Genomic DNA, 12,228 nt, shown 5'->3' on the forward strand with positions numbered 1-12,228 from the left:
GGATAGAGCGTCGGTCTGTGGACTGAAGGGTCCCAGGTTCGATTCCGGTCAAGGGCATGTACCTTGGTTGCAGGCACATCCCCAGTAGGGGGTGTGCAGGAGGCAGCTGATTGATGTTTCTCTCTCATCAATGTTTCTAACTCTCTATCCCTCTCCATTCCTCTCAGTAAAAGATCAATAAAATATATTTTTAAAATAATAAAAATAAGTCAATACAAATGTTCATAGCACCATTATTCATAATAGCTTAAAAGTGGAACTCAAATATCAATCAACTCATAAACGATAAACTTTGCTATATTCATAGATTGAAATACTACTCACCAATAAAAATAAGCTACTGATATACAGCACAGATAAAACTCAAAAACATTATGCTAAGTGTAAGAAATCAAACAGAAAAGACTACATATTGTATGATTCCATTCATAAGAAACTTTAGAAAAGCAAAACTACAGTGACAGAAAGCAGGTCTGTAATTTCTAGAGAAAGGGCACAAGGAAATTTTTAAGGTGATATATCTTGATTATGGTAGAGGTTACACAACTCTATAATCAGCAAAATTATCAAACTGAATACTTAAAATTAGTGAATTCTATTGTACTTTACTTGAATATAGCTAAAAAATACTGATTAAGATTTAAAGGCTTATAAAAATATGCTTTGAAATTTTAAAATAAAATTTTAAATTATCTTTTTTTTACATATATAGATTGCTTCCAAGGGCACACATAAAACAAAATCCCTTACATATCATGAGATATAGGTCATTATTTTTTTTTTCTTTATTTTCCAAGGTTCCTCGAATATACCATTACTCACGTAATTTTTAACTCACAAAAATGTTAAAAGGTCTAAGACACTATTAAAAGCTACTGATCTCTAAACTTAACTGCTTACTATTGTTTCTCCATTTCACCCTCCCAACTGAATCTAGACAGTTCCTCGCATTGGGCAGTATAATACACTCCATAAAAGCATTATGTCAGCTAGAAGTCAGTGAGAGGTAATTCATAAAAAGTGAAAGATTTAGAATTCCTACATACTAAAAGGATAACACTGAAATTTCCCTTTGGCTAACTGAACTGAAAATTTGTGAGAAGTCAGAAATTAAGATGTGCAGCCACTGTTAAAATAAGAAATAACACTGAAGAATTGGTTACAGTTCAAAAAGAAAAAAATTTGTTCCTTTAATTTGAAAAGTTGACCACAAATGTCAATATTTTAAGTTAGACATTGGATAACCCTCAAAATGTTTTCAAATGTAGTATAAAAACAAGCTATCTCTATGAAGCTAACTACAAATTTCAGGGAGTGATAATACATCTTGTCTATGTACTAGTACTCTGCTCTCACCCTACTTTACCTCTTTCCACACCATCCACCCAGGATCCTACAAACTCCTATTTGCCATTCCAGGTCTGGGATTGCCTCTTGGTCAAGCAAAAACCATCATGATATTCAATTCTGCTAACTATTACAAAAATGGCAAATGGTTTGCTAATATGCTAGTTTCCCAAAAATGTCCAAAAAAAGACAACCGGCAACTGTCATAGTTACAGACCCAAACATCAGAAAAGATATCAAGTTTTCACCTGCAGTATCAAAAAGTCCAAGAGTATATGGCTCTCCACCAATCATAACTGTGACTGCATAGTTGTCAAAAACCTAGAAACATAAAAATACACTGTTAGTGTGCAAGGAGGTGGTCAAAATGAGCTAGGACAACTCTTAAACTAAGGTGATGTTTCCTTCCTAAGACTTATTCCTCTCTTAGCCCATCTTCTTTATATATAAACAACGTTGTCGACCAAGCCCTTTGCATGAGCTAAATGGTTGCTGGGAAAAATTACAGGGAGTGTTCTGAAATGTCTGCTCTACCCCAGCAGCCTGGACAAAAGGGTTAGAGATGTCACAGTAGCAGAGTCCCTAGCTATACAAAATGACCATGTTTAAGTTTGAAAATTTTGAGACAATAATTTTAAAATTTACCTCAATGTTCAATCTGACTTCTGAGAAATTATTTCTTCATAGACCATTTCCTTTTAATCTAGAATTAAAATCTCCTAGGACAGTCCATGATAATCTTTTTCCCTTCAGGGTTCAAGATAAGAAGAGCCTTGTTGCCAACAGGCCCGTTAGAAAGAAATAAAGGTTCCCTCAAGATAATCAAGGTAAGTGTCCAACTAAAGGCTAGAAGACTATTTGCTAGGATTTCATGAATAAAGTTTATGTTACTGGGTACAAACCACATGACCTAAGATACCTTCTTTGATCTAGATGCTTTATTCGCAAATAGACTGTAAAACCCATGACAAACTCAATATATATTAATATGGCTGTATTAAGTTATTTGTAAAAATGGGAAATAATGGTGCTAAGTGGATAAAGACCCAACACTAATTCATGGATGCCTTTTAATTAATTTACAATTAAAAAGCAATGCTTTCCAACTAGTAGGAGGATGTTACATTTCAAGACACCCTTTAGCTATCTAACACTAATTTTCTGATTCATGTTTTAACAGGTTAGGAGCTTGCTTAGCCCTAGCTGGTTTGGCTCAGTGGATAGGATCCCCAGTGTAGGGAGCGTGCAGGAGGCAGCTGATCAATGATTCTCTCTCATCACTGATATTTCTATCTCTCTCTTCCTCTCCCTTCCTCTCTGAAATTAATAAAAATATTTAAATAAATAAAATAAATGTAAACAAGAGTGGAAGCAAGGGCATGGGGGAGGTGGCAGTTAAAGGAAAAATCAGTTCTTAATAACAAGAACAAGGAAATGTAACTAATGTGGTTAAGCTCTCAAACCATATTGGTTATTTTCTTAAGTCATACCTCACCCTTTTCCAGAGATCCACATACAACCACATAGAGCACCCACAAGCCCACCTTAAACAGTCATAAACAATCAGAAATGTTTACAAGAAAATAATGTTAATGGAAACTGAAACACAAACATTCTGACAGTTGCCCTCACTATGAAACAAGATCCATGCTATCTCTAAAAGTCCCCTTCAATCTCAGAATTTCTTTCACTTATAATGTCCCCAAAGGGGCCAACACCAAAAAAATGATTTTTTTAATTTAATTATACATTTAAATTCTCCCCCTCCAAGAAACCTAATTTTGGTCTACCTCATTCACTTTACCCACCTTGGGGTATTATAGACTGTCAATTCCAAATAAACATAATTACCAACATTTTAACAATTCACCCTCTTAACAGTGCTCATGTCTCTGAAGATTAACCTAAAGTACTCATATATTTTCTTCCTTTTTACTTACAAACAATATTAATCCACACAGGTGCTCCATAATCCCTAAAACAGCTCACTTAACAGAGGTGGATGTTGCCAAGCCAGGCCAACCCTACTCCCCTCACACCACTGACTGCACATCTATGTTTAACATAATTATACCACTGGGTTGGTCCAACAACTTGGGACAAACACTGAATCCCCAAACACATTCTTTCACAAGTGTTACCCTAAATAACTCTGTCTCCCTGTCTGTCTATCTGTCTCTCTCCCTGTGTGTGTCTGTCTCTCTCTGTCTCTCTGTCTCTCTGTCTCTCTGTCTCTCTGTCTCTCTCTCTCTCTGTCTCTCTCTCTCTCTCTTCATTATCTTGGTAATTCCCATTTTCCCTCTATTCTTCCAAGAAGCTAATAAAAAGATTTGTGGGAGAGGACCCCCAAAGGCTTCTGTTGGTATTCTCATAACAAAAACAGAGGTCTTCTCCACCCCTAAAAACCACTTGGAGCTCCATTAGCGCCAAGACAACAGCTCCGTAAGATTCTCTTCTACTCCCTCAGGAGAATAAGTGTAGACATACTACTTCCTCTGAAGTTATAAGACCCCAAAAAGCATTCCAAAAGACCTCCAAGCACTGATTAATCATTGGCCAAGATGTCAAAAATTAAAAAGTCACCTCATTCCAAGATGTAGGGCATACTTCTCCAAACCGAGAACACCACTCTTTAGAATCTTGTCTACTGGAGTTTTGCCTCCCAGCACTTCTTGCAAACCCTTGTGTCACCCCTTTTGACTTTCCACTGATTTTTCAGCTGTTTAATTTTAAAGTGTATATAATTTACCCATGAGAAGTCAAGATCTTTAAAAACAGGAAACAAAGGCAGACAACAGAAATATTTCAGTACACTCAGAGAAAGAATTTTCAAAAGGATATCAAATTATAATATGTTTCACTAACAGATGAAAGCCTTTATACTTACAGTCGGTACATACTCAGATGGAAATTTGTTTGTTGTGTAGGATATCAGAAGACATGTTTTACCAACAGCACCATCGCCCACAACAACGCACTTAATTGTCTGCATTGCTGAAACCGTTTTATATCCACTTTAAATATTTCAAATCCAATGATGACCTACAAAAAGATTAAGAATATTTGTTTTATTTATTAGTACTTATATATGTATTATTTTCTTCACCTAGCAACAGATTCATTCATTTAGAGCAAAAACAGAACTTGTACCCCAACTACTATCACTGAAAGAACCTAACGAGAAATAGTGACTTGCTCAAAGTCACAATAATAAGTAAGAGTCAAGTTTCTAATGCCTGGATATTTCTACTTAACTGGTGTTTTTAAAAGTTCAAATTTGTGTAAAAAGCAACATATGTCTTACTATAGTGAAAGAGAAGAGGCCATTTGTATTTCAGAATGAATCCCATTTAGTATACCAAATATTCTGTTAAACTTTTCCTTCAGTTGTATGTGCACACCCATGAGTGTATACAGGTATGTGTATTACACAGCAATATAAAGGCCACTTCTTTAAAGAATGGTCCATATATCCAACCTTAGAGCTACAGTTACTCGGACTATAACCAACAAGCAGCAGAGCACTACTATTCCCCTGTAAGAGATGAGCAACATGAGAAACCAGACCAGGGTAATCCCTCATTCTCAGCAGCTGTTTTAGCATCGGAATGCCTAGTTACTAATTCAATATCTGTGGCATAAAGAAGCCAAAATCTACATTTTTTAAAATATATTTTTATTGACTTCAGAGAGGGAGAGGGAGAGAGAGAGAGAAACATCATTAAGAGAGAATCATCGATCAGCTGCTTCCTACTGGGGATCGAGCCCAAAACCTGGGTATATGCCCTGACCGGGAGCTGAACCGGTGACCTCTTGGTCCACGAGTCCATGCTCAACCACTGAGCCACACTGGCCAGGCTCTTAATCTCTTTTTGCCTGTTTTCTCATCTGTAAAACAGAACTAATTATATCAAAACCTCACACAGTTGTTATGACGATTAAATAATACAAACAAGGCCTTACCCTGCCCATTGTGGCTCCGTGGTTTGAGCATCAGCCCTCACACTGAAGGGTCTTGGGCACATAACTGGGTTGTAGGTTTAATCTCCAGCCCCGGTAGGGGTGCATGCTGGAGGCAATCAATCGATGTGTCTCTCTCACATTGATGTTTCTCTCTTTCTCGCAACCCCTCCTTCCCTTCTTCCCTCTCTCTCTAAAATCAATGGAGAAAATATCCTATAGTGAGGATTAACCCAAAAAAAAAAGATTTGGCTTGTAGCTCATACTCAATATGCAAGAATTTCTCTACCTAGTGTGTCAAATAAATCAATTCTATCACATTTTACTTTCATCCAGTGAGTCAAAACTTATAATGTAGCCCTGGCCAGGTGACTCAGTTGGTTGGAGCTTCATCCTGTACACCAAAAAGGTTACAGGTTCAATCCCCAGTCAGGGCAAGCATGGGAGGCAACCATTCGATGTTTCTCTCTCACATTGATTTCTCTCTTTCTCTTTCTTTCTCTCTCTCTCTCTCTCTCTCTCTCTCTCTCTCAAAATCAATAAAAACATATCCTCGGGTGAGGATTTAAAAAAAAAAAGCTTACAGTGTATTTCCTTCTCTCTTAGGTGAACTACCTAATCAAAATTTTCATGCTTTGCACATGCCAGGCACAACAAAAACAGAGGTTAAAATGAACTGACTATATTCACTGCTATTTAATACATGCACACACACACAACACACACACAAAAGAAATCCACCCAAATATTTCTTCTTCACCTAAAAACTCCTGTATTATTTCTGTATCTCCTGCGTCATTTCTGTATCTATAGAGTAGACCCTAAAACCAAGTTATCTAACAGGTATTAACAAAATAATTTAGGTAGGGGAACAGACCCTATCACTATCTTTAAACACCAAATTAAGTGCTTTTTTAGTTTACAAATCATCACTGCCTACATGTAAACGAACAAAACTCTGACAGTTATTACCGTTTATGCTTGAATTTAGCCTCTAAACCAGTAATTTCAAAAATATCACACCTCGGACCACCACAGTCAGAATTACCTTCGGCTGGGTTTATTAACAATTCATATTCCTGGGCCTTACCCCAAATCTCATAAATCAGAACAACACTTCCTATGTAATATTAATGTACAATGAAGTTTGAGAACCACTTTTCTATGTGATAGCAAGATAAGGAATACCAATAACATAAGAATCTAAACTAGGATAAACATTACTGACATTTTAGGTCACCTAGAAATAGTTTCTTAAAGTAGAATTCAAATTATCAAAGTGAATCATTTTATCACCCAGGCATTTTACATCAGTAATGAAAAATTCATGTTGAATATTGAAAGATCATGAAGTAATATACTTCAGAGGTGTTTCAACCTAAAAAGTGTTTTCAAATAATAACAGAGACAACAGCAAACATTTCCTATGTGCCACATACTGTCCTAAACATATTCATACATTTCATCCTCTCAACAACCCTAGAAGTGTATACATTATCCCCATTTTACAGATAAGAAAACCAAGTCTCAGTGAAGTAATTAGGCCAAGATCAATGAGCCAGTAAATAGCAGAGCTGAAACTTAAACACAAGCAATCTTGACTGTCAAGCAAGCCCCCGCTCTAAAACACTACACTACCTCACCTGAGAGCTGACATTAATAAAAACAAACGTGCTCATTGCAAATATAGGGGCAAGTATATACCCATGACAGCTGCCGGCACTGGAAAGAGGAAGGCAGAAGAGGAAGCAAGAAACAGAAGTTCAATTCCTGTTTCTTCACCCTGCAGACAATTACTGAATTTTATTGGGGAAAGGGGACAGAAGAAATAGTAACTGAGTTTGTGTTTGCTGTTCCCCTTTCTATATACCCACAAATCTTCCATTTCTTAGGATTCCTGAACTTAACAGCTCAGCAATCTGTTGGAAACTAGTTGTGGGTCTCCTGTTAAGAGCATTGGTTCAGGAGTCAGACTGGTTCTACCATGCAAGCTATGTGACCTTAGGCAAGCTATTTAACTTCTCTATGGCTCAGTATTCCCTTATCTAAAAAATGAAAACAGTAATACCTTCCTCATAGGATAAGTTGATTAAGATAATACATGTAAAAAATTTGAAACAGTGTCCAGCATACAGTAAATGCTTAGTAAATGTTAGCTATTAATTTTGAACGATTAAAGGCACTTTTAAGTTAATATAGTTTTTAAAACATCAACAATGCCAACCAAATAAGGAGCACATGAATTTTTTTTATTACCAAAATAATTATAGTACTCTTTGTACTTACTAAAAATGTAGTCAAATATAGAGCTAAGCTATCATTATAAAAGTGGTCATTTCAGCATCAAATTCCAATTTAATTAACTATTCTGCACAACATTTGCTATATAGTGTTAATAATTTCATGTATTGCCTGGCCGGTGTGGCTCAATAGTTGAGCATCAACCTATGAACCAGGAGAGCACAGTGGGGCACATGCCTGGGTTTCAGGGTGGGTCCCCAGTAGGGGTATGCAGCTGATCGATGATTTTTTTCTCATTACTGATGTTTCTATTTCTCTCTCCCTCTCCTTTCCTCTCAGAAATCAATAAAAATCAATATAAATATATTTTTTTTAAATAATGATAATTTCATGTATTAAAGTATCACCAGATGGGAAGGAAGCAGGTGACCAGAGAAGAAACTTTGGTTTTGCAATATATACAATGCCAGCTTCAACAACATGGAGAAAACTAGGCCAGACATGTTTGCATATCCTGTGTTAACTTCCTGTGGAAACAATGTCAAGCCCTGGCCTGTGTGGCTCAGTTGGCTGGCACCGAAAGGTTGCCAGTTTGATTCCAGGCTGGGGCACATGCCTGGGTTGCAGGCTCAATCCCTGGTAGGCATGTAGGAGGCAGCCAAGGGCAGTCCTTTTTAAACTTTATAATTTGTTTCCAGAGTCCTCAAAAAACAGGAAATAATCTTACAAACTTTGGCACTCATTCAAAAAGTCAAAGCAATAGAGATACTGCTAAAAGTTATTTGCCTAAAAAAAGAACCAAAAGAAGCTTAAATATGACCAGCAGTTTACCTCAGTTTTCAGTAATAAATATATCCATTCCGATTTGAAAAAATAAATTAAAACTGTAATTCTGTAAAATATCTTTCAATCAGTAAAAAGTAGACAACCCTGTGGTAGGAGAGAGTCCTCCATGGATTGCAGGCTCAATCCCCAGTAGGGGGCATACAACAGGCAGCGGATGGATGTTTTGCTTTCACGTTGATGTTTCTCTCCCTCTCCCTTCCTCTTTCTCTAAAAAAAAGTCAATTAAAAATATATTTAAAATTAAAAAATAATAATAAAGGTTTTGGGGTGTTTTTTTAATATATTTTATTGACTTTTTACAGAGAGGAAGGGAGAGGGATAGAGAGTTAGTAACATTGATGAGAGAGAAACATCGATCAGCTGCCTCCTGCACACCCCCTACTAGGGATGTGCCCGAAACCAAGGTACATGCCCTTGACCGGAATCGAACCCGGGTCCCTTCAGTCTGCAGGCCGACGCTCTATCCACTGAGCAAAACCGCTTAGGGCTAAAGTTTTTTAAAATAACATTTAAAAATCCAATTAGCACATATTTAAATAAGCTACATAATTTTTAAATTTAATTTCTCAAAACAATTTGGAAAAATTGAAGAGTATGAAATGTATAAAACTACTACTTTCTTTCATGGGAAGAGAATGGAAATTATAAGGTTTCCCCTCAAAATATCCAAGACTTGTAGATTTATTCATTCATTCAAGATACCCTTAAGCACCTAATATGTGCTAATTCCTTATACATGGCCAATGCCTGGAACAAAGTTCCTGTTCTCTTGGGGCAACAATCCTAAGTGGGGTATACAGACAATAAATAAGCATCATCCTCCTCCCCAACATATTTTTTTTTCATAACATTACTGACACTGACACCCTTATAGGTCATGTTCTCATTCTTGTCTCTTAATTAAGGGCAATTCTATTCTCTTAATTAAGAACAGGCAAGGAGCCCTAGCCGATTTGGCTCAGTGGATAGAGTGTCGGCCTGTGGACTAAAGGGTCCCAGGTTTGATCCTGGCCAAGGGCACCCAGGGTTGCAGGCTCAATCCCCCCCTTCCCCCGCCCCCCAAGTAGGGGATGTGCAGGAGGTAGCCAAATCAATGATTCTATCTCATCATTGATGTTTCTAGCTCTCTAGATCTCTCCCTTCCCCTCTGAAATCAATAAAAATATATTAAAAAATAATAATTAAAAAAAAGAACAGGCAAGGAGCTATTAGATACATTCAAACCTTCCTCTGTTTCATGCAAAAGACCAGATAACAAAAAATAAGAGCACTGTGCTTATCTCAAATCTCAAATCTGAATTTACCACAGCTCCGAGGTCTAGACAACCTGGGGAAAAATAGGACTAAATTTGCATCGTCTATCTTATTCTGATCATCTAACCAACTGTCAATTGCCTGATACTATATAAATTATCCAATACTGTTTGTTGCTTATTTCAAAGTCTATGACTTTATTCACATCATCTCTCCAAACCATGGATGTCTGACCTTACAACTCATCCTATTTCTAACCTAACTTTCCATCCTAAAATCCCATCTTGAGTTTCCTTCCCTAACTATTCCAGCTTTCAAAAACTGCCCAAATTCTGCCCTGGCCAGTGTGTCTCAGTGGTTAGCCTGTCAGCCATGCAACACAGGGTCTTGGGTTCAATTCCCAGTCAAGGGCATGTAGGTGGTTTGCAGGTTTGATCCTGGGTCCAGGTTAGTTGAGCACATGCATCAGGCAACCAATCCATCTGTCTCTCTGTCTCTCCTCTCTCTGTCTTCTCTGTCTTGTCCTCTCTCTCTCTCTCTCTCTCTCTCTCTCTCTCTCTCTCTCTCTCTCTCTCTTTTTCTCCCCCTCCCTCCTTCCCTTCCTCCCTTTCTTCCCTGTCTCTAGAAATCAATGGACAAAATATACTCAGATGATGATTAACAAAAAAAACTGCCCAAATAAATTCTTAACGCCCATGACAAGGCCCTTCTTAGCTCTGATCTCGTATTTCATACTCCTCTCCCCTTCACTCTCCATGCTCTGGCTACACAGATCTCTTTATATTCCTCAAACATACAGGGCTCTGTCTTGCCAAGAGCACTCTTTCCCCTATTCTTAAAGCTGTTGATTTCTCATCCTTCAGATTTCAACTCAAATCACTTCCTCAGAAAATCCTCCCTAAGCACAGGACCTAGAATAATATCCAGCCCCCTCCCTCCTTACTTCTATCATATTACCTTGTTTATTTCCTCTATAGTATGATCATAGTCTATAATTATCTCATTTATTTGTTATATTGCAGCAAAGGAAACAGATAAAAAATAAGAAAAACTCTGTAAAGGCAGGGACTCTGCTGTACTCCAAGAAGATAGCTCAATACTGGATATTAATATGTACTCACTGAATAAATTAATCACACAAGTGACTAATTACTCATGCTGTTTTTATTCACATGTGCGTGTGCTTATTCTAATAGATTATGGGCCCTCAGAAAGGAAAAACTAAGCTTATACTCCCAAAGCACCTCATACAGTATTGAGCATATATTAATGGCAAGAAAAAAAAATAAAAAATTTTAAAATATACATGTTTACTGATTTCAGAGAGGAAGGGAAAGGGAAAGATAGAAACATCAATGATGAGAGACAGTCATTGATTGGCTGCCTCCTGCACACCTCACCCTGGGGATCGAGCCTGCAATCCTGGCATGTACCCTAACTGGGAATCGAACTGTGACCTCCTGATTCATAGATCAACCCTCAACCACTGAGCCATGCTGGCCAGATGAAAAAATAAAATTTTTAATTTTTTTTAAAACCCTGTTGGCTAAAAAGCATTGGATTTTTAAAGACAAGCACATGTGGGTTCCAATCTTAGCTCCACTTCAATGTGTGAATCCTGGCGAATTACTTCACTTCTATACCTTAATTTTCTCAGCTACACAGTACCATTCAACTCAAAAAACTGCTATAGCCCTAGAGAGTTTGGGTCAGTGCAGTGGTCGGCAAACCATGGCTCGCGAGCCACATGCGGCTCTTTGGCCCCTTGAGTGTGGCTTTTCCACAAAACACCACGTGCGGGCGCGCACGTACAGGGCGATTGAAACTTCATGGCCCATTCGCAGAAGTCGGTTTTCGGCCTGGGCGAGTCCATTTTGAATAAGTGGCGTTAGAAGAAGTGGGGGTATGTTCGCTGAGGTCGACCCCTCAGATTGAGGACATTTTTAGCAAAGGCCAGCTTAGGAGTACCCTAATTAAGTTAATAACAATGTACCTACCTATATAGTTTAAGTTTAAAAAATTTGGCTCTCAAAAGAAATTTCAATCGTTGTACTGTTGCTATTTGGCTCTGTTGACTAATGAGTTTGCCGACCACTGGGTCAGTGGACAGAGTGTTGGCCCACAGACTGAAAGGTCCTGGGTTCAATTCCGATCAAGGAAAAGTGCTTCCGTTGCAGGCTCAATCCCCAGGGCATGTGTGGGAGGCAATCAATCCATACGTCTTCTTCACATCGATATTTTTCTCTGTCTCTCCCTCTTCCTTCCACTTTCTCTAAACATCAATGGAAAAATATCCTCAGGTAGAGATTAACAAAAAAAAAAAAAACTGCTATAAAGAAAAATGAGGTAATGTATATAAAGCAACTAACAATCACCTGGCACAGAGTAAACAAACACCTAATAGGGCATTTTATTCTAAATTAAAACTTGCAAAAATCAAAATGGCCTACTAGTGTTAAAGGAAAGCATCTGAACACTACAATTAAGAGAAAACTTTAAAAAATCTGTGCTTCTACTAGACAGGCTTATTTATTAACTTGATCAATCCTTTTTAAAATCCTGGCACTCTGATCTCAAACA

General features: G+C 37.7%; 1 protein-coding gene across 3 annotated transcripts in view; it reads right to left on the reverse strand.

Moving 5' to 3' along the window:
• The window catches only part of CDC42 (cell division cycle 42), a 40,704-nt gene that overhangs the window by 10,584 nt on the left and 17,892 nt on the right, over nt 1-12,228 (reverse strand). For 2 of the 3 annotated variants that reach the window (XM_081086919.1, XM_081086918.1), the window contains exons 2-3: nt 4,235-4,389; nt 1,596-1,668 (exon numbers count right to left, since the gene is read on the reverse strand). In XM_081086919.1, coding sequence (XP_080943045.1) covers nt 1,596-1,668; nt 4,235-4,339 — 178 coding nt within the window. In that variant the 5' untranslated portion in view covers nt 4,340-4,389. Of the gene's footprint in view, nt 1-1,595; nt 1,669-4,234; nt 4,390-5,310; nt 7,716-12,228 lie in introns of those variants that run through there. The other variant, XM_081086920.1, reaches the window with a different exon arrangement.

Source organism: Myotis nattereri (assembly GCF_964212035.1).
Source record: "Myotis nattereri genome assembly, chromosome: 3".
NCBI classification, from domain to species: Eukaryota; Metazoa; Chordata; class Mammalia; order Chiroptera; family Vespertilionidae; genus Myotis; species Myotis nattereri.